At 52.2% G+C, this 26,680-nt stretch overlaps 2 protein-coding genes across 14 annotated transcripts in view; both read right to left on the minus strand.

Annotated features, from left to right (window-relative positions):
- Positions 1 to 79: 79 nt before the first annotated feature.
- On the minus strand, positions 80 to 2,626 carry IL17C (interleukin 17C). The gene is made up of 3 exons (XM_075100979.1): positions 2,550 to 2,626; positions 932 to 1,260; positions 80 to 724 (listed from the first exon to the last, which is right to left on the minus strand). Exons 1-3 carry the CDS (start codon positions 2,550 to 2,552, stop codon positions 475 to 477), a joined length of 582 nt encoding a protein of 193 aa, XP_074957080.1. The 5' UTR covers positions 2,553 to 2,626; the 3' UTR covers positions 80 to 474.
- Positions 2,627 to 4,103: 1,477 nt separating this feature from the next.
- The window catches only part of ZC3H18 (zinc finger CCCH-type containing 18), a 50,551-nt gene continuing 27,974 nt past the window's right edge, over positions 4,104 to 26,680 (minus strand). For 9 of the 13 annotated variants that reach the window (XM_075101188.1, XM_075101186.1, XM_075101184.1 and 6 more), the window contains 10 exons: positions 20,414 to 20,614; positions 19,272 to 19,397; positions 17,608 to 17,709; positions 15,655 to 15,795; positions 13,714 to 13,866; positions 11,418 to 11,578; positions 10,617 to 10,813; positions 9,375 to 9,471; positions 7,022 to 7,118; positions 4,104 to 5,020 (listed from right to left, as the gene is read on the minus strand). In XM_075101188.1, coding sequence (XP_074957289.1) covers positions 4,822 to 5,020; positions 7,022 to 7,118; positions 9,375 to 9,471; positions 10,617 to 10,813; positions 11,418 to 11,578; positions 13,714 to 13,866; positions 15,655 to 15,795; positions 17,608 to 17,709; positions 19,272 to 19,397; positions 20,414 to 20,614 — 1,474 coding nt within the window. In that variant the 3' untranslated portion in view covers positions 4,104 to 4,821. The remainder of the gene's footprint in view (positions 5,021 to 7,021; positions 7,119 to 9,374; positions 9,472 to 10,616; positions 10,814 to 11,417; positions 11,579 to 13,713; positions 13,867 to 15,654; positions 15,796 to 17,607; positions 17,710 to 19,271; positions 19,398 to 20,413; positions 20,615 to 26,680) is intronic. The other 4 variants (XM_075101189.1, XM_075101187.1, XM_075101185.1 and 1 more) reach the window with 1 other exon arrangement.

Genomic DNA, 26,680 nt, shown 5'->3' on the forward strand with positions numbered 1-26,680 from the left:
CCCACCTGCACCCCTTTGTCCCCTGAACCGACGTCCCCGCCACCCTGGCTGGGAACAGAGCAAGGACCATGCCCGGGGCTCAGCCTTTATTTGCACGCTGCCGGCATTAAATAGCACATATAGAGGAGACAATAAATAGTTCTGCAGGGGAATAAATAACCAGCGAGCCCCCGGGGTAGTGCTCGCAGGGTCCGGCCGTAGGGTCTTGGGCACCATGGGGTGATGCTGGACCCAGAGTTGCAGCCTTTGCGGGGGTGGGGGGGGGTCAGCAATAAATACAGGTAAAAAAAAAAAAAGTCCCCCAGCAGCAAGGCTTATAAATAACTCATAAATAACAAGGTGAGGGTTTGGGGGGGGACACCCGGCTATGGGGGGGTGGGGGCGCCGGGTGGGTGCTCTAAAACAAGCACGGGTGAGGGTGGATGTGGTGACACGGTCACGCTACGGGGCTCCACGGGAGCTGGGGGGGCGGTGTCAGCGCCCGGTGCGGGGCAGGACACAGGTGCAGCCCACCGGCACCCTGATGTAGTCCACCTCGAAGGTGATGAGGCCAGGGCCGGTGGGGCGCGGGCAGGGCTTGCGCCGCAGGACCATCATGGTCTGGTGGATGGCCACCGAGTTGAGCGATGTCGTCTCCCGACCCGTCTTGACATCCACGCAGCCGCTGCAGAGGCACTCGGCGAAGGCCAGCTTGCGTGGGTAGCGGTTCTCATCCTCATCAATGCTGTGGGTGGAGGGGAGGGGGGCACGGTCAGCAAGCCCCTTCCTCAGCGCCCGCCAAGTTACCCCACCCCATGCTTGGCTCAACCCCTCCGGGCAGGCAACGGGGGGGGGGGTGCCCTGGGAAGGGGCAGGTAAGGGATGCTCGGGGAAACTGAGGCACGGTGCAGCAGCCAGCACGGGGCAGGGGGTCCGGGGCAGGGGCACTCACCGGTAGCGCCATGGGGAGATGGAGCGCTCGTTGGGCTCGCTGTGGAGGCCGGTGCGGAGCTGCAGCGCGGGGCAGGCGCGCTCGCGGTGGCGGCGGTGGCGGCGGTGGCCGGTGGCCTCCTGTAACCGTTCCAGCTGCGGCACCAGCTGCACCGGCACGTAGCGGTCCCAGCGCAGGCTGCGGCCCAGGAGGTGCGCGGGGGCCTCGCCGTCCCGCAGCTCGCCCGCGCTGTAGCAGTGGACGTGGGGATGGTGCTGGGGGCTGCTGGGGCGGCGCAGGCCACAGCACAGCACCAGGACACCCAGCAGCGCCAGGGCGCCGAGCCAGCCCTGCACGAGAGCCAGTGTGGGGTTAGAGGGGGAGACCCACGTCCCACAGGGCACCTGCCCTGGCACCCACCCCCGCCCTCCTGGGGACACAACCCGGAGCAGGGACCCAACTCCCCCTGCTGCCCTGGGGTCCCTTTGGGGTGAGCTCACGCACACCACACACACACACCCCCCCCCCCCAGCGCTGGAGGGCTTTGCCATGCAGCGTATCAGCACCTGTGTGCCTGCACCCTCACCCCAAAAGCAGGCGCATGCACCCACACAGGCACCAGCACCTAGAGGACTAGTGTGTGTGCGCACACATGTATCAGCTACAAACCCCCCCCAAGAGATGTAGCATATATTTGTGCACGCGCACACACGTACAGAATACCTGTATACACAAACACACACGGTGCCAGCACACAATCCAGCGCTGCACAACACACAGAGCCCATCAGCACAGGCGTGGGCACCCGGAGCAGCAGCACATGTGCATGCAAGCGCAAAGGGTACAAGCACACGTGCGTAATAGCGCATCAGCACTGGTGTGCACGCGAACACGTGCTTATGCACAAGCACACCTATGTGTGCCACGCTACCCTGCTGTGCAGACGCACACGCAGACACGCGCGGAGCTATCAGCCTGTGTGCAGCCACACACCCACACGGAGGGACCAGCACATATGCTTACGTGGACATATGCATTTGTGCAAATACATGCACAGAAAAAATGCTATGCGTCTATCTTTCTCACGCACACGTTACCAGCATACATGCCTACACCCAAACTACCCTTCCATGGGCACATAGACAGACACACACCAGCCAGGGACACACCCCCCCCTCCATTACCAGCATATGGGCATAGAGCCAGGCACACGTGCACATATAAGACTGGCCAGCCCTTACACATATAGAGTGCGAGACTCCCCCCACACCCCAGCACACACATATGTGGGGAAAAACCCCCAGCAGGGTGCACACCTCCACACGCACGGGCAGCCCGACGCGTCCAGACACACGCATCCCCAGCACATGTGCATCTACACACACGCACGGCAGCACCCGCCGGCGTTCACATTTCCACCCCCTCCAGCTGGGGAGCCCTTCTGCGCACACGCATGTGCATGCACACCCACACCCGCACATGGCATGAACACCCGCCCCCCCCCCCCCCCCCGCGCCCCCCCGCCACGCACAACCATGCACACCCACGCTCTCACCCCATCCCAGCTGCCACCCTGCGCTCACGCCGCTGGCACCCGCAGCCCCACCGCACCCACCTCCCCCCTCAGACCCGGCGTTACCATCAGGTGGGCGTCGAGGGTGTGGGAGCACAGCGATGTGTGTGTGGGGGTGCCCTTAGGAACTGCTTCCCCCAGGGATGCGGGCGGCCGAGTGGCAGCACCGCCGCTACCGCCGCCTTTATATAGTGCTCGGGCAGGTGATGTACACACACCTGGAAACTCCAGCTCTGGCTGCCTTCCTCCTCCCCGCGGGCCGTCGTTAACTTCCTTCTCAACCCAGCGTGTTCCAGCCCGGAAATCGGCTCCCGACACCCCCAGAATTGGGGGGTGGGGGGGGGTGGGGTGGGGAATGGGTGGATGGGTGTGGATGTGCACAGACTCATAAGGAAGGGGGCGTCCATCAGTTTGGATGCCCTGGGGATGGACATGGAGCAGCGTGGGGCTGTGTGGTCCAGGTTGTTGGAAGGCTAGGGTGACGGTGGATGGGTACCCAGGGCATCCCGTGCCCGCCGAGCGGGCACGGGATGCCCTGGGTACCCATCCGCCATCGCCCCAGCCCTCCCACAAACCCCCAGGGATGGGATCCCTGTGCCCCAGGCCACGGCGCCAGCCCTCGCCCCGTTGCGTAAGCCTAACCAAGTGATATCACCGTCACGTTCCCAGACTAGAAAACCCAAATTGGGCAACACTGGAAAAGGCTGAAGGGCTCCGTCTACCCCTCTTTGATGCTCCCCGGGCGCATATCAAGGGATGTCCCGGTGGCGTGGAGGCAGGACGATGGCGCTGAGAATAGAGGGGAGGATGCGGTGGGACCAGGGCAGCTGGTTTGGGGGATGAGTAGATGGCTTTTTTCCTTCCCCTCCTCTGCTCCACACAGAGCCCCACATCATTCAACGACCCCCCTGCCCTTGCATCCCATCCCACTGCAGAGCCGGGTTTGGGCTCGCCGGGGCTCCCTGCTCGTCTGGACCGCGGCACCACGCGTGCCCCGCTGCACCGCACGCTGGGCATGGAAGGGGTTGGGGGTCAGGCTCTGTCCCCGTAGCAGCCCAGTGGTCCCAGTATAACAGAAAGCACAGTAATGGTGGGAAGCACGTGGGAACCAGGCACAGCCACGCTTTGTTTTTTTACCAGAGAGATGGGATTTGGGCCCGTTTCAGAGAAGACTTTATGGGGTGCTCCACGCCCCGAGCAGGCAGGGCTAAGCCACATGCGAGAGGGGAGCAGCAACCCCACACATCACCCCCTGAAGGTCTGGACGAGCACAGAGGCACCCCCAGATTGTGCCGGGAGAAATCAGCAATGCCACAGGCTGCAGAACCCCCCGCTCCCCTCCCCGGCAGGGCCTCGGCCCCGCTAACCTTTAATAGCAGTGGGATACTGGTTTAATACTGGGGGGCTGCGGGGTTGGAGGTTCCACAGCACTGGGGGGTGCACAGGGGGGCTGGAGCAGCTCTTTGCCGGTGCCTGCGCCGGCGGCAGGGTCGGTGCAGCCGCAGGGTCAGCGGGAGAGCAGGAAAAATAAACTACAGAGCGAAGAGAGGGGGATAGGGCCCCCAAGGGGAGGGAGGAGGAGGAGAGGGGCAGACTGAGAAGAGCAGAGGAAGGAGGAACTGGTTATCAAAATACTTTATTTCAGGGAGATCCCTCAAAAAAAAAAAAAAAAAAAAAGAAAAAAAAAAAGACCAAAAAAAGGAATAAAAGGACCCTCCTTGTTAGACAGACATCCCCACAACACCTTCAGGGCTCCTTTTAAACCAACTAAAACAATCCGATGCTTAAAATAAAAGACAGGTCATTTTCCCAATCAGACTTTAGTCAAGAATATATATATATTTTTGTTCCTGGGGTGGGAGGGCAGGGGGAGAAGGTGATGTTGCCAGTAGTTCACAGCAGTTTTCGGCTCTCTCGTTACACAGTATATAAGAACTGCATTGCTGAAGACACTCAACACACAGCAGGGCTAACTAGGAGAATACAACTCAAGGCTAGCAAAGAGGAGAGGGCAGAGAGAAAGAGAGGAACAGCGAGAGCATCCGACGGGGCTGGAGTCCTCTGTGCATAATTTACATAGAACCGGCGGCGGCAGAGCCCGGGGCTGGCCCCGCTCGCCCTTCGGGAGCCGGAGCGAGTCGTCGCAGGCGTCTCAGCTGACAAAACTTCAATGTTTGGTGGTTCGGTGTTTTTTTTTTTTTGTGTGGTTTTTGTTTTTTAAAAAGAATCGCAGCCAAAATAAGACAGAACTGCAAAATCCCAAAGTGGCCGCTTTTACACTATTTATAAAAACATGAACAGTCACTAAGGGGCAGAGCGGTGCTCCGCACACGGCCCACTATACTTTCCCCGGGATTTTGGCCCGCTTGCGAGCGATGGCATCTTCCACCGCCTTGAGCTGCTTCAGGAGCTCCTCGCGTCGTGACAGGGTGCTGGACTTGCCCGCCTTGGCGCCCGTGGGGCCCGGCTCGGATGCTTTGCCCGGTATGCTCGTGACTTTGCTGGAGCTCTTGGACTGAGGTGAGAGCTGGCGTTTCCTGGCAGGGAGAGAGAGGAGAGGGTGGTGAGAGGGAGCAAACCAACCCCTTTGGCACCTGCCGCGGTAGAAAGCATCGCTCTGCGCGTCAGTGGAAGAGAACGGGTTCAAGATGCAAGGCCTGGGGTTGGAAAACTGGCTGAAAGAGTGAAAGATCAGCTGCTCTGGGGAGATCTCAAAATTTAAACTCGGCCCCACGGCTGCCACAACAGCAACTCCCAGGGGCCGTGCTGGCCGGTGTGAGCGGCTTGCTGGGGGACGCACGTGTGCGAGGGAGCTCACGGTCATACAAGCCAAGCGGGGAGAGCCTCGCGGGTAAGCGCAGGGCAGCCCGGGAGAACCCCCGTGGTCTCAAATCCTGACAGCCCCTGCCCTGCGATGCCGCTGGCTCTTGTGGTGCTGATCTGGCAGTTGCGGGGGAGCTCACAAACGCTCCAGTTCTGCTCCAAGGCTGCTTTGCTGCGGTCCGAAGCGAAGCAAAGCTGGGGGAACGCTCCCCTCCCCTGCATGCGAGCTTGGCAGCAGTGGCTTTTCCAGGGTCGGGGCTGTGACCGGGGCTGGAGGCCAGCAGCCTGCCGCTCTTCCCACTTCCCCTTACGGTGGGACAAGGACGGCAGGACCGGGAAGCAGATGAGCCTGCCAGGGTTTTGCAGCGCTGCTGGCTCGGTAACGTGCTGCGGGCGCAGGCTGAGCCTCGGCTGGCTCCTTCTAATGGCTTGGACCATTCGGGAAAGCCTGCGCCGCTGCTGCTGGCAGCGGTGGGAGTCACTGTCCCCTCCGCTCATGCCACTTGCACCCTTTCATACTACGCTTAAGAGAAGCGGGGCTGTGCAAGCGTGACCCAAACAACCCCAAGGAGTTCAAAACAGGACACAGACCTATCGTTTGGCTGCCCTAGAGAAACCCAGTGTGTCCTTAACCGCTCCCGTGCCTGGGCACGTTGAGCCCACCACGCGATACCACCAAACCTAACAGCAGTAGGCGGAAGAGGGTCAAGAACCAAGGATGAGGTCAACACCACCAGCCTGGGAAGGCTGGGGTTCCTCTTCACTGCTAGAAAACAGGACCTCAGGGCCTGAAGGACAGGGCTGCGGCAGCCGGGGCTAGGTTTTGGTTTGGGAAGACTCTGACACACAGAAATTGAGGCTCACTTGTGCCCCAGGCTGGGGAGAGGGGATGACACAAGTCCTGCAGGCTAAGGAACGCAGGGGTGCGGGACAGGGCTGCGTCTGTTTGCTCACAGAGATCCTCAGAGAGATGACATTAGAGAAATGCAAAGCAGCACTGGCTGGCTACGGGCAAGGAGGACCAAGGAAGCTTTAGGTGTGCCACAGAAGGTGCTCCACAACCCTTTAGCCAAAGGGCTCCGAGCACAGCTCAGCCCAAGGCCCCTGGAGCCACACATCCAGTTCTGCAATGGGATATTCCCAGCACGGCAGCAGGTGCAGACTGCCAAGAAATTGGACGTGAGCTGGTCACCTGTCACCAGAGGGGATGGAAAAGCACAAAGCCAGGGCTAGTCACCATTCGGTCTCACGAGGGACCACATTTTAACATCACACAGCAGCAGAACGAGTGGCTGAGGGTATGCCAGGCTACGAAGAGAGAGAATCGGGCACCCAAGCCAGATGCCACGAGGAGCTTGGCAGTGGGGTGAAGGGGTTGTACTTTCTTTCTCATGAGCACTACACAGTGCTAGCAAGAGGCAGAGGCACTGGCATGGCTGAGCTTGCACCTAATCCAGTCGGCTCCTCAGGAAAACCCCCAGGCTCCTGCTCATCTCTGAGCTACAACAGCTTAGCTGGTGACTTCCACGTGAAGCCGAGCGCCTCTAGCACCTGCCCAGGGAGCTCCTCATCCTTCCTCTCGCTGAGCCTCCATGACAACTGGAAACTACGGCCACAGGGCCTCAGAGCTGCCCCGAGAGGAGGGACTCAACTGCTGGAGGAGTGCGAGCCCCAGCCTAGCCCACAAGCAACCCACGAGAACAGGCGAGACTGACCTGTCTGTCTGTGCAGGAGAAGGTTTCGGGTTCTGGCCCCTCTGTCGCTCTTGCTTGGGTGAAGAGAGTCTCCCGGTGGCCTTCCTGTCACGAGAGCCTATTGGGAGAAGAAAAGGTGAGACGTTCTCGCTCTTCGCCAAGGTACGGGTCGCTACCCGGCCTACCCTACCAGCTCAGCAGCGTAAGGATGCTCTCCTCAGGCCCAGCAGATCTTGCCAGCAAAAAGCCAAGTCCAGCAGCAGCCAGAAAAGGAACCTGCTGTTGTGCACCCCGTCTTCAGGGCGAGCAGAAAAGCTAGTCAAGGCTGTGACCCACAGTCGGCCTTGTGATGTACAAATGTACAAAACGTCACCTGCGGGGAGCTGCACCGGCCCTCTCCTCACCCTCCAGCTGCCTGAACAAGGCTCCTCCACTGCATTTTTAGGCCATGCTTTGCTTGCAGACCTGTGGGGCAAGGATGGCCCTCGCAGGCCAAGCCAGTGCTCCATTACCCCCCGGCAGATCATCTGGTTGGCGTGTAATGGGCACAGCGGCACCCGAGCTGGCTCCGCGCTGGCTGGATAACAGGGTGTATTGGCTTCAAGAGTGCTGGGGGGGTGCAGTTCTGCTGCTTTCGGAGCCAGCTGGGACCAATCCACAGGCAGCATCACCCCCGTGTTTACTCAGCACAGACTGAACCACTGTGGGGACTCGCTGGCAGTGGGAAGCCCACTGGGGTCCTGCGACAGCATTATCCAGCTTTGCTGCAGTGGGTTTCTCAACCACTGTTATCCCAGTGCACAGAGGGGCAACTATAGCTGGAAGGCAGCTCACCCTGCTACAGGGCACCGGGACAGCAATGCTGGTGGGCTGATCTCACTTTCAGTAGCACTCCAGGGAGCAAAGGCACTCTGTTCCTCCGAGCACCAGCCGCCTGTGCGCGTTAGGGCAGCCCTCTGCTCCCGAGGACCGACACCGTGAGGAAGGCAAGGCTGCAGACACCGCGCACCTGATCACAGCAAGGTTACGGAACAGGGAGGCGAGGCTGAGGGCACAAACACTGGCCAGCCACAGGGTGCCTCCTGCTCAGTCCCAATTCAGTCAAGGGTATGGTTGTCACCAGGAGGCCAGGCTGAGCTGCCTTCAGGGCTTGTGCCCCATTTGCCACCGCTTAAAAATGCTTTATAATGTGCAGACAACAAATAAGAGTATATAATTACATCTACGTATCTATAAAATCAGCACAGTTTGCTAGGTCGGCCCATCCATTTGTCTGCAGCTCAGCAGTAGTTGTGAACTAGATCCTAGTGAACTTCAACCTCACCCAGTCCCTTCCACGCTGCCTTTGCAGGAGTCGAATGCAACCAGGCTATTAGCACAGAAGTTTTTTTTTTTTCTGGCTGGCACCCAGAGTCAACAAGATACACCTACAGCCGAGAAAACAGGGGAAACAACATCACGTGTCAATGCTGGCTTGTACGTCAAAACCAGGCACCTCCGGCCCACGACTCCCCTGCTTTGTTTTTCAGCAGTGACAGCAAAGGCTGGAGCGTGGCATTGAGGCCCCTCTCGGTGCGGCTTGCTAGCTCCATTTCCCAAGGCGCTAACACTGATGCTGAGGATTCAGACGCAGGAGAACACTTGGAAAGCCCATGTCTTTCTAAACATACGGGGCAGATCGGATTGTGTCAGACACAAGTGGAGAAATCGTCTCATTTCGCAGGACGGGTGATCTAGCCAATTATTGCAGCAACCCCGGCGGCCTTGGCAGCCCGCGCTCCCTTTCTAAGCACTGCCACAAGCCTTTCTGTCAGGAGAACGAAGATGCACAGCAATGGACTGAAATACAAGGCAGAGGAGACCCCGGCATGCACTAAGGGAAAACCCTACGAATTCCAGAGCCACATCCAACGACATCAACTAGAAAACAGGAGGTCGCTATGGGATGGATGGGTGCCTACAGCAGAGACGAGCACGCTGTGTCTTCAAAGTGAGGGCTTGCTTTTTTTTTTTTTTTGCAGTGGAGTTACACAGACATAGTGGAGCCAAGGTAACTCACAACGCGCACCGCAAGACAGCTAGGCAAGGCCGGGTTTGGCCTGCCCAGGGCTGACCTCACCTCACTTACTTCATAAACCAGAGCGTCTCACCTCGACTGTGTTTTTTTGCAGCAGGAGAGCTAATACGCCCCGCTTTATCTGGTGGCAATCGCGCACACTGAGGTTTTGGAAGGACACATGCCTGCAATTAACCTCTCCAGCAAGTAGACTTGCAGCAGAGACTTTCACAGGACGTTTGTCGCTGGAGCACCGCTTTGAGCGGCAGAGCAGGAACCCAGCCAGGCCAGGAGGGCCTGGGATGGCTGATGTCTCACCTCTATCAGGTGACAGGTTCGCCCGTTTGGCTGGAGGAGAGGTCGGCCTGTCTTTGTCTGCTGGCTCGTATCTCTTCCTACTTCCTTTGTCAGCTGCCTAAAATGGAATTAAAACAGACAGTGGAGCTGAGCGGCCACCGGGGAGGGAAGCAGGCAGAGGTATTGCCTGCGATGTGCTGGCTCACGCACACACATCTCCTATTAAGCTTTGCGAATACCAGTCCCAACCATTACTGGCATCATTTAACTCCCCTACCACCGTAAGCCAACAGCAGCATCCTCTGGCACTGAGGCTAATGCTGCACTGTTTCACGGGCTATTTTCATAATTGACAGAAGCAGGAAAATAGCAGCGTTTTGCAGAGGGTTTTTTTTCGGCAGCACCAAGGATAGCAAATGTCAAAGAGGCATGGAGAGCTGTGCCTTCTTCCACAAACCGACCGTGCCAGCCGGTAGTTATGTGTAATTACACACTCCTCCCCATGGAGCATGCTTCACGGACTCGATAAAGGCGCCTCACGTCATAGCACAGGGAAGTAGAATAAACTGCGGCCTCAGACTGCAATGGGGAACTTGGACTGTCAGAAAAAAAAACTATTAACATTTCAAAAACAGGAACCTACCCACGTGACTGGGGCCAACGCCCTGCTCCGGCACAAAACCCCACGAGGCCAAAGTCTCCCACACGATCTGGATTGCAATCTCAGCCGAAGGCTCCAAACTGGGGCACCGGGCTCAGCTGTAAACGGGAAAGCGCCAGGCTCCCCGTGGAAAGCGCGGCTGGTGGCAGGCACCCCAGAGAGGTGAGGCAATCGCCACTTTTACCTCCTGACTCAGTTAATGGCTCGTCAGCAGTTTGCTCTGGAGCAGGCAGTGGGAGGAGAGCTCGCTCAGAAGCGTGCGGGAAGCATGCTTTCAGTGGGCAAGGCCCCAGCGCATGTGGGACTGCGCCGTGCACGCCTTCACCTCGGTGCTCCGGCTGCAGCCTTCGAGAAAGCGGGGAAGAGCCCTTGAAGCTGCAGCAGGAATGTGCCCCAGGGGAGCCGCCAACACAGTCCCAAACTCAAGCCACCACAGGGTGTGTGCTGCCGAACTGGTTCTGTCTGTCGCCCTTCAATCCCAGCCGCAGACCTACAGCATGGAGCCTGGAGGTCCCCTTCCGCCAGCCCAGAGCCCCAGACTCCGTCCCATCGGCTCCTCGGAACCCCCGTGCGGAGGGAAGGGCACCCACCCCACCTCTCACCTTATTCAGGAGCGTCAGTTTGATCTCTTTATGGGCACTGAAGCCCCCTTGCTGAGACTGGGGGGCTGAGGGCTGCTGGGTCTGGAGGAGCTGCTGCGATTTGCTCCCCTGGGTGGGCTTGGCTGATTTCAGGAGCTGAGCAGGCACATCCCGTTTCCTCTTCTCCTCTTTAGCGCTATCTTCTTTTTTTGACTTTCCTGTTGAAACCAGAGAGCAGATACAGTGACTTGCGATCCATCCCTTTCGCCTGCCCTCCCTTTGGAGGGCAGGGCAAGAGGATGCTGCTCCAGGGACCGAAAAAGCCCACACCAGTTAGCATAGCACATGGCCCCAAGGTTAAAAGATTCAGGAAACCAGAATTTCCGCAGAGAGGATGCTTAACATAAAAGACAAAGAACAAAAGGCTCTTGCCGCCAACTCTGCTACGGTCTAAAAGAACAGAGGGAGAGCAACATGACATTGGAGTTGTCCAGAAGATTTAGCATCACCTCACAAGGGTGAAAGAGAACGAGTAAGGGAGAGGCATCAGGCAGAACTCCCAGGTAGGAAAAGGCATCTTTGCAGCCAGCGACACATGGATGGAAGGATGTGAACGTGTATTTGCTCCACAGCCTCCCTCCTCCACAGTCTGACCTTCCTCAGGTGAAGTCTCTGGGCTCCCCTAAGTCTACGCCAGCCACAAGCTCCGCTCAGCAATTTTCCTGGAGCCCATAACATCACCAAGCAAGCTGTAAATAGACCTCTGCTCCCCTCCCTTCTTTTCCCAGCACCCCTTGGAGAAGAAAATACCAAACCAGGTACCTCTACCTTTCTTCTGCTGCGCTGGGGTTGGCGATCGGGAGCTGGCTGAGGAAACAGGGCTGGCCAAGTCCGCATACATGTCTTCGGAGTCGGCGCTGCGTACAGAGCTGCTGCTAGAGGAGGCACTAGAGACAGAGGAAACGCTGCTCACGCTCAGGGACCTGGAAAGAGCCAACAGCCCGTTACAGTCACGAATGCGACAGGAACCAGGCAGCAATGAGACAGACCCCTTTGTTTTAATCCCCCTGAGCGGCTGAGATGTCAGAAAGCTGCTAAGGCAGGCAATAACAACAAAGAGATAAAGGCTGTGTCTCCCAGGGTGCCAATGGTATGAAAAATCCCAAACATGTTAGATGCACTTCTAGAAAGTACTGTTTGTTTATAAACAGCATTAAGGCAACATGTAAACATGTCACTGTTTCCCCAGGTAAACAAAAAGTGAAAGCAGGGTGTGCGCTATCACGTGCAGGTCAGTGTTATGGCTCAGGTCAAGCGCTCCCTGGCAATGTTTTTGTTGTTTGGTGCATATTTATTCACAGAGGCTTTAAAAGCCCTGGAGTCCTACAGCCCACAGCTCCTGCCCAGCTCCCCAGGGTACAAGAGAGCCCAGCTGGCCTGTTTTGAGCATGTACGTACTGTCACGACTGATAATGACAGGGAAGACGGCTGTAAGATGACTATCTTCTAATAGTGCCTATAAGATGGCTATCTTCTAATGGATTCATAACATTAAAAACATCAGACAATCATTATATTAAGGAAGACTTTCTACTTAGAAACGTATCAGACAAAAACACAGGGCTATGCACCAGCCTTCCCTTCAGGGGCACGCCACCGCTGCCGCTTCGCCGTGCTGAAGCGGCTCCAAGAACCCCAGCCCGCTGGGAGCCGGCTGGCACCGCAGCCACTGCCAGGAGGGACCAGGCGTACACTGACTACACGAACATTCAGGCAGCCTCTCCAGCAGGTTCTGCAGGCCACGCCGACTTTTGCCCAGCGCCTGCTCTGCCAGCAACATCCAAGCTCAGTTGCTGGAAGCCGGCTTGTGTACGATTGAACGGGCTGCGGCAGCTGCAGCGCAGACGAGCCCTGGAACAAGCTGCAAAGTTGCTACCCACTGGTGTCCTGACAGAGACGGGTTTTGAGACGTCTCATCGACTGCTGCCACGGCAACTGGATGAGCCAGAAAATCCTTCTCCAGGAAAGCTCCAGGCTGCAAGGTTGTGACAGCAAATCTGGTTTGGGCACAGACTATATTTCCTATGTTTCCTCCTTTCAACGCCCCTGTAAAAGCAGCAGGAATGGCCCCGGTGCCACACAAGCAACACCTGCATTAAGTTTTCCCCATCTTCTCCTCTCAAGCCCGTTCAAGTACGGCAGGGCAGTGCAGAGCCAGCGTGCCCAAGTGCTCTCTGAACCTCTTGCATCACCCCTGCCTGATCTGATGAATGCGACAAGCATGTAGTAAACAAGTTTGTATTTCCGTAAAATAATGCGGATGTTGAACCTTGGAGTTTCACAGAGTTCAGATACATGAATTACCGCTGGTCAGAGCCAAGTCCTACTTAATCCACTAGTTTTACACTGTTGGTCTACTTCTAAATCTGTATCACAGGGAAGCATCATGTTTCAAGGCTGCTTATGAGGTTTCAGGGATTCCAGTGTGCGAACAGATGCAGAAAACCAGAACAAAGAACGCGAAAGAGGTTTATTTCAAGACTCTTTACTGGAGGGAGTTAGCTGTTTACAAATCCCACAGACTAACAGCCATATAACTATTCACTTGGGGCTAAACAGAAAGGGAACTGGCTGTGCAACTTTACCAGCAAAGTAAAAATATCATTAGTTGGGCCTTTTATGCATTTTCTGACCTACCTCTCCTGACAGGTCAAGCATCTTCCCTAAGGATATTCAGCAACCAGAGGGAGCAGAGGTTTAGAAGAGCAAAGCTCCGTAGCTCAAAACTGTTACCTTGTAGATAAATTAGGATGTGGGATCACCATGGCCATAAGGAGATGCTTTGGTCATAATTTAGGTAAAAACGGGCAGTTTGGCACACGTGACAGATTCTTTTCCTGAATAAGCCACAGGACACTGCCAACACTGTACTACTGTCCTGATTCAGGACTCAGGATTTGTAACACCACACAAAGAAACAATCGTTTCATGGTCTAGTTACCTACAGCTTCTGACGCTTGAAGGTAGAGAGAGCTTTCGCTGCAAGAAATCACAACGGTTAAGAATACTCCTAGTGTCCTCCTACTTCAGCAAAGGTAATGAAGGCTCGAGGCTGTACCTGGATTTCCTGGACCCAGACGGGGAGTGGGAGACTGAGGCAGATGACGATCTGGAATGAGATCTGGAGAGAGACCGAGACAAGGACCGAGATCGGGAACTGGAACCACTGTAGCTGCTGGCACTGCCACTGATGCTGCCGCTGATAGTCCGCCTGCAAGACAGCAAACGACATCCTCACCTCGCTGTGCTCCGCCGTGAAACGGGGTTAGAAGAAAGCGTAAAGGGACAGTTTGAGCGTGGTGCTGTTGTCCTGTGCTGTATAAAAGGTTGGTGCTTTGCAAATGGAATCGTTCCAGATGTTCTTCTCAACCTTACGTTCCCAATCCTGAGGAAGCGTCTGTTTTCTGAACAGTAGGTATTTTATGCAAGACTGAGTAATGCTAATGAAAGCCAGGCAAAGAATGAGCTAAAGCACCTTAAACCTGTACTGATACCGGGAGCAAATGCTTCCTACAGAGAAAAATTGATAACTGCGTAAGACAGCAGGACTGCCTTGTATCCCAGGCTATACAAATAATCATACACATTTTTTGTGACTAACACACCACTACTAACACAGAGAGCTGTTTTGTCATTTGCACAGCAGGGAGAGTGTAGGGCAGTGGGGTTTGTGTGGGTATAAGCATGAAAAAAAACCCCAACCAGACCCCAAGATTGGCATAAAGAATAAGGGAAGGTGGCTAAACGCATCCAAGGTTATTATTAACTAGTTAAAGCAAGTGAAATCGAAACTAGAACTGATGGGGGTCTAAGGAATAGAAACTGCCATGATCAGTTTTCACCTGTGGAGACATAACTGCTCAGGCTAGGCCTTTTCTTTAGCTACTGGGAAGAAACAGGAGGTGTAACCCCGTGCGAAATTAAGAATTGACTCAAGATGCTTCTGAAAACCTGAATGGAAAACAGACTTGGAGCCATCTTCAAAACACACTGACAAAAAGCATCATTCCACGATCCAAGCAAACCGTAAATACCTTACCGCAGGGATAAACCATTCTCAGTCTCCTTGTGTGCTCGTAAATCAGACACTTCTAGTAAACACATTTCTTAGGCACCAAACCACTGCTTCCATAGACTAAACACATAGGTACCACACGTAGTTCAAATCTTCTAACATAAGGATGCATGATGAGTTTCAGCTGTGCTTAGCTGACTGTGTCCCGCCAAGAGCAGGCAATGCTACCTGCATTTATCCTGCAACGTTCTTAAACACAGAACCATGGATTAAGCCTGATAATTAAATACAAACAAGCGCTCCTTCTTCAAAAACCATCAGAAGCCTCTCTCATTTCAAATGCAAGGGGAGGCGAAAAAGGCAGAAAAACAGTTAAGAGGACAGACAGAACAAGTCACTTGAAGCATTCAAACCAGGATGAAGCCAGGAAGAGAAAGTAGAGCAGGGGAGGCAGCAAGTTGTACACTGGGGACAGCAAAAGTAGCAGAGTTCCTCCTCGTCTCCTCCAGCGGTACTGCTGATGCTGGCGAACCAGCTCCTGGGAGCAGAGATACTCCCTGCTTACTGGCACATGTTTAGAGGAAACAGGGTGCAAACCCATCACCACAAACCTTATCCCTCCAACACGTCAGATCTGCTCTCTGGACCAAACACACCTGTGTTTCCTTGCTGCGCGGCCTCCACGACCAGCGGCTCTCAAACATGCCTTTTTTTGGCACTGAAGACCCTGCCTTTCAACACATTTAATGTATTCCACCTACTTCATCCCCCAACCAGCCTTCAGAGGTAGGAGCCACTTGCTGTGGCGTGTCACCAGCATTCACCTCCAACTCCTTCCCTCTCTTCCCGTTTCCTTTCTGCCCCAGGAAACAGGTTTCTCCTTTAATACTGAAGAGCCCTTGTAGTTGGTACTCCTGAAAGAAACCCAGGATTTGCTCTATCTTCCAGGAGATCAAGCCTCACTCCACCCCACAGCTTTCTTACCTCCTGGGTGGAGTCCTTGTCTGACGTTCCTTCCTTCTTGCCTCTCGATTATCCCCTGGTTTGGCTGGCTCCGGTGCAGTTGTAATTTTAGTGAGTGGCTGAGGGACTGGAAGGGCAGCTAGTTTCTTCACAGATTTTTCACTATAAAAATTAAAGTTTTCACGTGCGTGATCAGGGTTGGTAGGTAGAGAACACAGACATTTTCAAAGGCGATAAAATGCGCTCATCTTTGCTGTTGACTGAATGTTATATAGATATAATTACTGTAGCTACAGACACGCGGCTATTTCGTTCTCAAACAATACGGATTCCCCTAAAGGGATCTGTTTTCCATATTCCAAATCAAGTCACCTTTTCAGAGACAAGTTACTATATAACAGCCAATTTTGTAGAGGTTCCACTTGTAAATTAACTAATTGAGACGACCGTGGAATCGCTGTTCTTTCTTATCCATTTGATTCCGTGCATTTATACCCAAAACACATACACCTACTTAAAATCTGCCAGTCAGGCCTCAGAATCTAACGCACACAGTTTAATGCAAAAATGCTCTTTTTCACTCCATCGCACGGGTTAGCAGCGTGCGAAAGAGCCCGTGTGTGCAAAAACACCCCCCGGACCCGTCCCTTTGCTCGCGATACCCCGCAGAAGATTTAACGGGTAACGCCATCGCAGAGGAGCGCTACGTGATGTTTTTGTGACTTTATCTGGCACCCACTACGTGGGACCGGAATCGCTTTGGCTCTTCAGGACTGCTCACTTCTGGGCTCAGAGCTCTAATAGCTGGTTACTGCTCAACATCCCCAGCGCTGATGTCACGCCTACTATTAACTGGGGAGGAGGCGGCTGCCTGCATACAAAAATAGAGACTGTTAATTCCTCCTCTTGTGCTTAAGAGTATCCCAGACTCATCCTCTGCAGAACACAGGATTAAGTGCATGCACTATTACGCAGCGAAAACAACCCCCATGCTAGCGCAGGCTGCTGTCGTGCGTTACCAAATCAGCACCGCGATGTGCGCTAGAAGGGTGTAAAGACATCGCTGCAGGCGGGGAGCGTGCCCTTGAAGGGCTGAACCCTCTGAGTTGAGAAGGAAAAAAAAAAAAAAAGAAAAAGAAAAAAAGCAGGTCAACAAGGTACCAGAAGTGTGGCAAAGGGGATTGTCCCATATTCTGGAGAATTCAGGGGGATTCCCAAGGTGTAATTTATTTCCAGGTCACCTTGAATGGGGTAACGTCACTACAGCGTTGTGTCACCCTGCAACGTATCCATAATTTACTATGTATTACAGGAGTTTGTGAAATAGCAATTTCAAATATTTAAAAGAGTGGGAGCGCTGGCATGATCTGCCCCAAACTGTTTCACAGCTGTTTTAATTTATCTCCAACGTTAAAAGTACCTGAGGCAGAACCATTTCTTTATTCTAAGGCTGTGCGTTAACTAACGCCACAGTAGAGGAATGAATGAAACTTTCTTATAGCATCTGTACAAACATATCAGCACATACACCATGTTTAAATAGTAAATCACACGTGTGTTTAAACACTCTTGCATATATATGTACATATATGACATATGTATATATGACAGGGCCTTGATGCGGCACCGAGGGACATGGTTTAGTGGCGGACTTGGTAGCATTAGGTTAATGGTTGGACTCGATCTTAAGGATCTTTTCCAGCCTAAATGATTTAGTGATTCTCTATAATACTTAAGGATACCTGTACAGCTTAACTTGGATTTAATAAGTGAAAGTGTCATCATTTAATTAAATATGCAAAGCTAAGCGTTATTCTACGTGGGTCATATTTTGCATCTTCCTTTTCTTCCTTGAACTGTCAACCGGTCAGAAGGGTCTGACTCAGGGATTAGGCTACTGTTTGGAGCCTCTTCTGCACCGCGTGAAGGTGATGCGAAGATGACAGATGACGGAAGACAGAGATGAAGCCTTACCCTTTACCAGCAGGTGGTAATAACTCCCCTTTAGCCTTCGCAAGCGGCTTGTGTGGAGACGGTGTTGGAGAAGGAGAGGGTGAAGATGAGAAGGACCGTGATCTAGAAAGGAAAGACACATCACCCAGCTCAGTCTCTGGGACTGAGGATGGCTCTCCTGGCTTTCAGTGCCTTTAGCCACCACTCCCTCCTTCGGCTAGTGACTGCATCCCAGGAGCTAGTCCCCATGGGACTGAGCTTATCCTAGTTTCATATCCAGACTCTCCTCAACAAAATCAACGGCTGTCACCAGATCAGTGGTAAAAGGAGAAAACAACAGGTAAAAATAGGGTCAGCTGCAAGAGAGGCACTCTCAGGTATTCCACACCAACACCCGAGGCTTCCTCTGCCCTCTCTGTGTTCTATCCTTAGGGAGAATATGTCTACAGGAAAGTAAGCGGGATTTCGACTTGCAAGTTCAGCATGATTTGTTTCAACCAACTGTAACTCCTAGTGCCATTTACCCTTTAAACAGCAGCAGCAAAAAAAAATAATCTCGGGAGAAAGACACAAAAAACACATCTAACTGGATAGCTGTAGTTTCTGGAACACAAAGAGGAAACTCAAGTGGGGCCTGTATCAAAGCCAGCAGGTGAAAGGGCAAGAGCAGTTTCCTAAGATCAGACAGACCAAAGAGGTAAGCCACTTACGCGGCACACCAGATGCTGGCGTTCAAGTGATTCACCCCACCGCCAAGACTGGAAGCTCCCTTCTTGCAGCCTTGTTCCCGAGAGAGCCAGACACCTCGGCGACTGGCTTTCTGAAGAACAGTTTGGCACTTGGGTGTTCCTCACCCTCCTGCCTTCAGAGCGAGGCACGCTAACCGAAGCGCGTCACCTATGCTTGGCGTCGGCCCGCAAGGAACGGGGCCTGAAATGGGGTGGATGGGGGAAGGTCAGCCCGCTCCCCACGGACACCTACGTGCTTGCACTGAGATCAGCTCCCACCTGAGCCTTTCCTAGGAGAAACCACCTCTGCAAAAGTGACACTGTGCGCTCCCATCAACTGCGTGATCCGCTCTGGGTGCCTGCACGATTTCAGCCCTGAAGGGGTGCCTACCTAGGGAGTCAGGTCTCCTATTACGTGTGTTCCAGACTTGGGAAACTGTCTGCAGGGCAAAAATGTGGCAGAGCAATAAACACACCTCTGTTTAATCAGCATGGGACACTGAACTGCTACTTCGAAGTGTCAGAACTATCACAAGACACAACTGCTTTAATAAAGAAATGTGATTTGCCTGTTGAAATGGAAATTCCAGTGCGACAGAAAAAGAGGTGCCAGTAACTCCTTCCAATCATAAAATGCAAATGATGGCAATATTAATCTCAGCCAGGCTCCTACAACCGCTCAGCTACCACAGGCATGGGCAACAGCCCAGCCACAACTGCGTGGTGCTCGTGGGTGGGGGTACCGGGGAGAGGAGGGGGTGTCTGACGTGTCTGCTTCATTCAACAGCCAAACCGGCAAGCTGCCTTGCAGTCTATCGTATTTCCCTCACTCAGGAAAGTGGTTTGGACGTTTTACTTCAAGAGTTGGCTATTTGCTTTTAAGCAGCAGCAAAAATAGCTGTTAGCAAGTGTTTGGAAAACAGTATACCATTACTTTCAAATCCAAGGAGGCATTACCTGGACCTGCTGCCTGAGAAAGAGCTGTGTCTTGAAGAGCGACTAGAGTAAGAGCTGTAAGAAGATGATCTGGAACGAGATCGCGAGGAACCTGAACCAGAGTAAGTGGATGAACGAGAAGACGACCTGAAAGAAAAGTATTAAAATTCAGTGCCTCTCGAGAAGTCCTCTGAGACTGAGGTCTTCTTTCCAGTACACCCTTCCCAAGTTCTAACACTGCCCTGAAAGTTACCTGCTTTCTCCTCAGTGGTCTCCCTTTTCTTGTAGAGAAGATCCCATTATTGCTACCCCCTTTGCACCCTTGAACAGGCCTCCCCTCCTTTAGCTAATGACCTTCCATCCCTTTTTGTGAACTCCATCCACAAAATTTTATGCCAGATAATCTCCTGATAGGTTGGGTCACACAGGTATGAGAACACAAAAATCTCAGGTGCAGTGATCCCAGCAAGAAAAGCTATCTACTTCAGGAGGGCTTTGGTTTTTAGATCCATATCTTCAATTCAGTGTGTTCCTCATTCCTCTCTGATACTTTTCCCCCCTCTTTTCAGGAGCTTCAAAAGTTCAAGCATTTAAAGAAAATGGATCCAGCTTATGCCTCAAGTCTCCTAGATTCAGGGCGCTTCTTCCTGAAAAGTGATTTTTCTCTCGCACCCATTGGTTTCCGAGCTCCACTGCAGCCCTCTAGGGTTCTGTCAAGCCTCCACAACCCGAGTTTTTTCCCAGTAGCATCAGCATGCTCTTCCTGGAGCGGGCTCACCTCATCCCTCCAGCACTCCTGGAGTGAAGAGGCTCCAATTCTTACAGCTTCCAGCTCCTTCCGCTCCTGTTAAGGTCAGTTTTCACCTGGGTGGGCTACTAATCACCCAGACCACTTCCCATCTAATTTCCCTCAAGAGTGACTTTTCCAAGGACCTGTCTTTTCTTAGTCTTCAACAGATCACATCACAGCACCCACAGTTATGTGCCCCCTTTAGCCTCCATCTCACCACCTATACGCTGGCTTCCAGAGCTGCTACCGAGCAGCAAGGCTTGAAGCTCTTTCCCAAACATCTCACCATCTTCCACCGACAAGGAAGGGTTGCGCCGCATTCCCCGACACGCTAGCAAGGCTCGGATGCGACACGCTCTTCGCCTTCGCTCACCTTGAAGATCCAGAAGCAGATGCTGAAGAAGCAGAGGTTTTTCGGCGCCTACGTGCACGGCTGGGAGAGACAGAGACACCGAGTTTCTTTTTGGGGGACTTGGATCGACGCCACGGGTCCTTCCATTCATCTGCTCTCTTCGACTGAGTGGTGGTAATTGTGGTTGCCTCCTTCTCCTTCTTTGGCGGCTCAGGCTGACGGCTGGAAAACAGAGGAGTTAAGTAGCTGGGACCTTTTTACATAGTAAGGCTAAGAGAAACACAGGGCCAGGAAAAGGTCTCAGAAATTCATCCTTCATACCAGTACTAGCTCTTAACCTCCAGTGCAGGATATTCAGCACCATTTTGGGGTGATGAAATGTTAGGACAGCTATCATTTTGTAGATCAGTGACAGCAAGCCCATGAAAACTGCAGTACCTACAAGTTTTGTCAACTACTATGTCACACTGACCAAGCAGTGACCTGCCAGCTGATTTCAGCTTTGGGTTTTGGCCTCCAGCAAGTGGACACAAGCACACATGAAAGGGAAGGGAATAGGAAACCTGGTTCTTCCTACGTCTACGCCAAATAGATAGAGCTGGAGCCCCCGGTGCAATGAAAATACTAAACAGAGCTAGACTAAGGGCAGACTTTGATTGTGCATCTGGAATGCCATCTCGATACAGCCAACGGCTGGAAACAACCGGCAGGTACTAAGAGATTCAGCCTGAATTACTCTCCTACAGTTCCCTTATCAGAACATCACGTGGGACTGTGTCACAAGCCTTGCCACAGCCAAGACAAACCAATCTGCTTTTACCCTTACAAAGGGGACAGTTAACTCATCAGCTGAGCATAAAGCAGTTTCACGCTGGTTGTTTTATCACTGTATTATTCTCTAGATGCTTATAAACACTGTCAAATGCGTGCTCTCCTGTTGCTGATAACCATGAAGACATGACAATCAGGCTAGACACCCTCCATCTCCTCCCTTCCTTTTTAAGGGCTCAAGTTGAGTTTCCCCTTTTTCTTTGGTTCTCCAGGCTTCCCTTCTCTTCCACAACCCTCTGATAAATAATTCGGGGTTAACTTTTCAGCATCCGCACTGGATAGTTCCTTAAGTACTCCAGGCTGAGTTTCTTCAGGCCTGGACTTACCTCTCTTATCTATGGGTGATTTAACTTATTATCTCTCTTATCTATGGGTGATTTAAGCTGGGATTTTTCCTCACCCTTACTCTAACCTGCACACAGCTGTTCAACTACCTGCTCATAACCTTCCCCCTTGAGTTTTAGGCAAAGTTTGTGCTTGCTTAAAGGTTTAGGAAGCCTGTTGCACTCAAATTACCAGTATGATGATGTGCTGATTCCCTTTCTCAAAACAATGAGCCCTCTCGCTCAGAGAATTTGGGGGAGGAAAGGCACCTTCCATCGCTGGGTTCAGCCAGTACCACCCCATTAGTCACACAACTGAAGCAACCACTCCCCACGCGACTTCCTCTACCTTTTGAGATAAAAAGGGCAACCTCCAAGTTTTCTAATAATTCTACGGACTGCGCTTCTTGCCGCAACACTTCTTCAGACAACAGGATAATTAAAGCTCTTCGTTAGCAGCCCGTTCTGCCCTTTGAAGGCTTCACTAGTCACCAAGAAGTCTCATCTCCTTGCTTGGCAGTATTAAAACACAGTCTCAACACAGTTAAAACTCCTATGGCCTCTCACCTCTTCCCCACCTCCACAACCTGTATGTGCTGGCTTTAAAGTCCAGCACAGTATCCTGCTCTTTCCCTGCCTTTACTAATATCACTACAGCAATTTTACAGTTTGTCCCACACGTATCTCGGTATATACAGAATTTTATGGGAGGAAAAACTCTTATTTCACATTCCCCTCTCCCACAAATGTCATTCCAGCTTCAGAAGAGGACGCTTATATATTAACACACAAAACCGCTGACTGCCTAGTAAGAGAGTCCCAAGCAGGGTTATGGCTCAGCATTATTCACCAGCATTTTCATTTAGCATCATCATCACCCTTTCCAGAGCTGCTCTAACACACGCTATTTAACACAGCACAGGTTATTTGCAGTGGATTGGTCTAGTTTTCCACATTATAGCCACAAATATATATATATCTGGAGGAAGACCATGACTCTGAATATGGGGTTGAGATAGACTAGACCTATCACTTATACCCTGATGGTGCTAAACAGTTGTAGCCAGGGTCAAGCTCTTGTTCCAGCAGAGGTAGTACAAACTCATTTTGCAGCCGTCTTGACCTCTGGAGTACCTTTAAAGCAACCAAGCAGAAAGCAAGAAGAAAAAGAAGGTCAGGAACAGCTGACACACCTTGCATCAAGCAGCAGGCTAAACAGCAGAAAGGAGGAGGAGAATATCATGTGAGGATGCTCGTGAATCACGCTAGAATACATCCTGCTCTCACGTCCTTTCCCGAGGGACCGCAGCCTGCATGCTTCCGGAGATGCAGGGGGAATATTCTGCTGGCACAGGCAGGCAGAGAGGCAGCATCCATCTCAAGAACTGGATAAAGCCTGCTGAAAAGCTTTTCACTGCAGTGTCCGAGCTGACAAACGTGAAAGTCAAACTAATGAACGGCCTTGCCCCTCTCCAGGCTCAACTCTTCCCTGCAATAGTTTTCAGAAAGAAAAGTCTCCTACAGAATTTATTCTCCATCTCACTCTCAAAATACCTCATCCACATTCAATGTCCAACAGCAGCACACCCTGGGAGCTAGACCTCAACTCCATCCCCATGTGGGAACAACTTACGCTGAACTCCACAACTTGGGGTGAGCTTGGAGCGAAGATGACTAAGAAAGCAAATCTCATTACTTGCACCTATTACCTGGTTTGATGCAATTCTCTCTCGATGAAGTCACTTTCTGGAGGAAAGGTTTTTTCCCCAGGAAAACCACAACAGAAAGCCTCATTTCTGGATAGGCTTTGGCGTTTTGACTCAGCAGTAAATACGTTACCATACTATAGCCAAGAAAGAAAGACGATGCGCGTGTCAGGACATTTTCAAAGCCTTTCCTCAAGAGTTACCTGCGTGCCCAACATGTAGCATCACCAAATAAACTTGTTCAACTTAACAAGAGACTGGTATCTGATGGCACTTGGCTCCTCTCTTCCAGTGGAATTCAGGAGTCAGAACTGAAAGCGAGACGCAGCAACTGCCAAGATCCTCACCATCCGCCTTAGACGAACATCTCAGTTACAGCCTGTACGACTTTCACCGAAGGGACTATCAGAGGCTAGCAGTGCGCAAAACAGTCGGCGCTTCAATCAAATTTACTCCTGCATACTGATCCCCTGCACTTGCTGGGATGAAAGCAGAGGAAGCCGTACGGCTCGCAGAGGAAAGCTGGCTGAGAAGAGGCAGCAGGCAGGCGGCAGGCAGGCGGCCTGTGGCTCCCAGCCCAGATCAGGCAGGAAGGCTGCCCAGAGCTACGCCGAATACAATAGCTGCTCCCGGTGCTGCACTGCTGGGTAGGTTGAGCGATGTATTTGACCTTCAGAAGGGGGAGGCTTTCTCCTCACTTTCACTGTTACAACTGGCTAATTTTCACTTCCCATCTTGTCCTGCATCTGGCACTTGTTGGAGCTCTCTGTGTGCCAACTCAACTCCTTAATTCAACAGGGAGAGGGGGCAAAAAAAATAATAAAAGTACTTTGCTGCCGGGTCAGCGAGTCCAACCAGCCCAGGGCAGGGTTTGAACAATGGCAGGAGCTGACCCAAGGCGAGCAGAGGAGGGAGGGAGAGAAAAACCCTGGCTGCTTCGGGGTGGTGAGCCATGAGATCAGCTCACGGCGCTTGACGTGAGTTCATCCTCGGCCCTGCACAATTACCCAGGCTGCTGCAGGCAAACCTAACTAATGCACTTCGGCACAGAGAATGGCCGGCAAAAAACGTCATACGCTACCAAAGCACATGTGTGAATCCCGGTCTCCTTTTTCACCAAATTCCAATTTTTAGGAAGCATTTCAAATTTTTGAGAATTAACTCCCTAATTAGGTAAGCCTACGCCATGAGGATTTAAAAAAAATTGCAGAGGGAGTAAAAGAGACTGACAAGACAGACTGATAAAAGCAGCTTAATTTCCTTCCAGAGCCCCAAAAAGCAGCATCCTGCGTCACCGGGGCACGAGCAAGGTCTGCAGAGCTTATTATTTCCAAAGCCCATTTTAACCTCAAAATAACCAAATGCTTTATTTTCCAGAACGAACACGTTAATGCATATTTGGCTAGAATTTAATTACAGCAATCAAGCGGAGAACTGAAGCTGAACATGGCTTTGGCAATGAGAGGAGGAACAAAGGCAGCTCCAGCTGGCAACGCAAGCCACAGCGTAGGTCAGCCAGCTCCCAGCCGCACGCGCTCCGGCTCCCAAATAAACCCCGTTTGAAGCACGTCACTGGATTCGACAAGAATTTGAAGGGGGAAAAAATGGAGCTGCACGGCTCAAGTTTTCCTCCTCATGTATTATGCAAATGACACCGAAGCATTTCTAATCTTAAAGGGGAAAATAAGCTTCCCATGGAAAGTGCTTCCTTCCTTCCCCCTCCCCGTGAGACACGGCTCCCACAGGTAACGCAAACCTGATCACCGTCACCAGTGACGTCAGCCTGGCTCCAGGGCTATGGTTTTGGCCAGCAGTTACAGCTCAATTTTCTGAAAGAGTAAAGTCCACTGATGATTTAAAGCCTTTTTGTTTCTTGCAGGAAAGCAAGCATTGCATCAGCGGCCCCGGTATGAGTTTTTCTTTGGTGTCAGTGGAATTTTCCAGAGGAAGCGGACTCGAGGAACAACTGGAGCCATGTGCCAAGGCAGTTGTGAAGGGACCGGCAATTGCTGCAAAATAAACTCCAGCAGCGTGCACGCACGCTGGAAGATTTTTCCCATCTTGGCGCAATAAAGTCACTCGTGTGGCTGGAGAGGGACAACAGCTCCTGAAAGCCACCTACATGCGGCTACGACGGGAAATGCTGAATCTTGGAACCAGTATTAATTGATCTTGGTGAAATATTAGCAAAGGATATGCTTTTCTCAAGACACTTCAATCTAAAGAAGAGTTATCAGTCGCTTTTAAAAAAAAAAAAAGATTTCTTCAAAGCCTGATGGGGAGAGGCTTTGAAATTAAATAGTGGAGATACAATCTGAACCTACAGTATGAAATCATCGCAGCAGGTAGATAAACGTATCTGCGATGTGATCTACCCTAAGGGGTGAGCATTTGATGCCTTGAGAGCCTCCTCTAAATGAGAGGGACCTGCGTGCAGCGATTCTGCCCCGGTCTTTGCAATGGTTTAATAAAACCCAGTGTGGGAGATCTCTCCAGTAATTCCAACTCTGAAATGCCAAAGAAAAATACATTCCTTGAGATCCACATCTGAGTCACTCGATACCCTTCATCTTGATTTACAATTACGAAACCCTTCTCCTTTTACTGTGGAAGCGGAGGCAGAACCTCAAGAACCATGAAGACTAACGAAAACTCCAGTCAACAGAAATGCCTTGTGGAGAACTTTGAAAGGTTTTGCTGATTTGGTTGGTGGAGAGATTTTGTTATCGCTAACTTCCCAAATGAACTGGGAGCAGAAATGAAAGCAAAGCCGTCTAACCAGGTTCCATCGCTCCAGCTGGAAGCTGCACCACAAAAAAATGGGGATGTAAACAAGTTATTATAATGTATATCACTGTGGTGTTACCATACAGGGCACTCGACTAGGAGTCTGACGAACTGCACAGCAGCACGGGGCATGTTCTGTACGTAGAGAGAAGGGAAATCCTCTTCTGGGCGACGCTGCACCGTGTAGTGCTGAACACAACATGGCAGACCCGCTGCGTGCGGGAGGAACAGAGGTCTGAATCAAGCCTCCTTCAGCCCAGGAAACCCAATAGCCTGGGGCCATTTGCTTCATTTAACTCACTGCACTCCAAGAAGCCGCCCAGGGAAGGCACGGACACCTGGAGAGCAAATCTATGCCTCCTGAGAGAGGCTGCTTTTCCCCCCTCAGTAACTTTTCATAGACTTCAAGGCTAATTCAGAGCGCTCTGGGGTCTCGCCAATGCCTGACTCGAAACCAGGGAGAGCACACAGTCGTCTATCCTGCCTGCTCTTCCTCCTGCAGCAGGACAAACAGGAGCAAATGAAGGATTCCTTGTAAAACAGCTGACTTTTCCACAGGGAAAACTAAGAGAAGACAGAATCCACCAGCCTACCGCACCACCTTCATACAACAAGATGAGATGCTAGTACTAAGCACACCA

The sequence above is a fragment of the Phalacrocorax aristotelis genome, chromosome 8, assembly GCF_949628215.1.
Source record: "Phalacrocorax aristotelis chromosome 8, bGulAri2.1, whole genome shotgun sequence".
In the NCBI taxonomy this organism is placed as follows: domain Eukaryota; kingdom Metazoa; phylum Chordata; class Aves; order Suliformes; family Phalacrocoracidae; genus Phalacrocorax; species Phalacrocorax aristotelis.

Coding starts and splice junctions, on each gene's coding strand:
- IL17C (XM_075100979.1), bottom strand. Junction 725..931: donor ATCTCCCCATGGCGCTACCG/GTGAGTGCCCCT, acceptor CTCCACCCACAG/CATTGATGAGGATGAGAACC.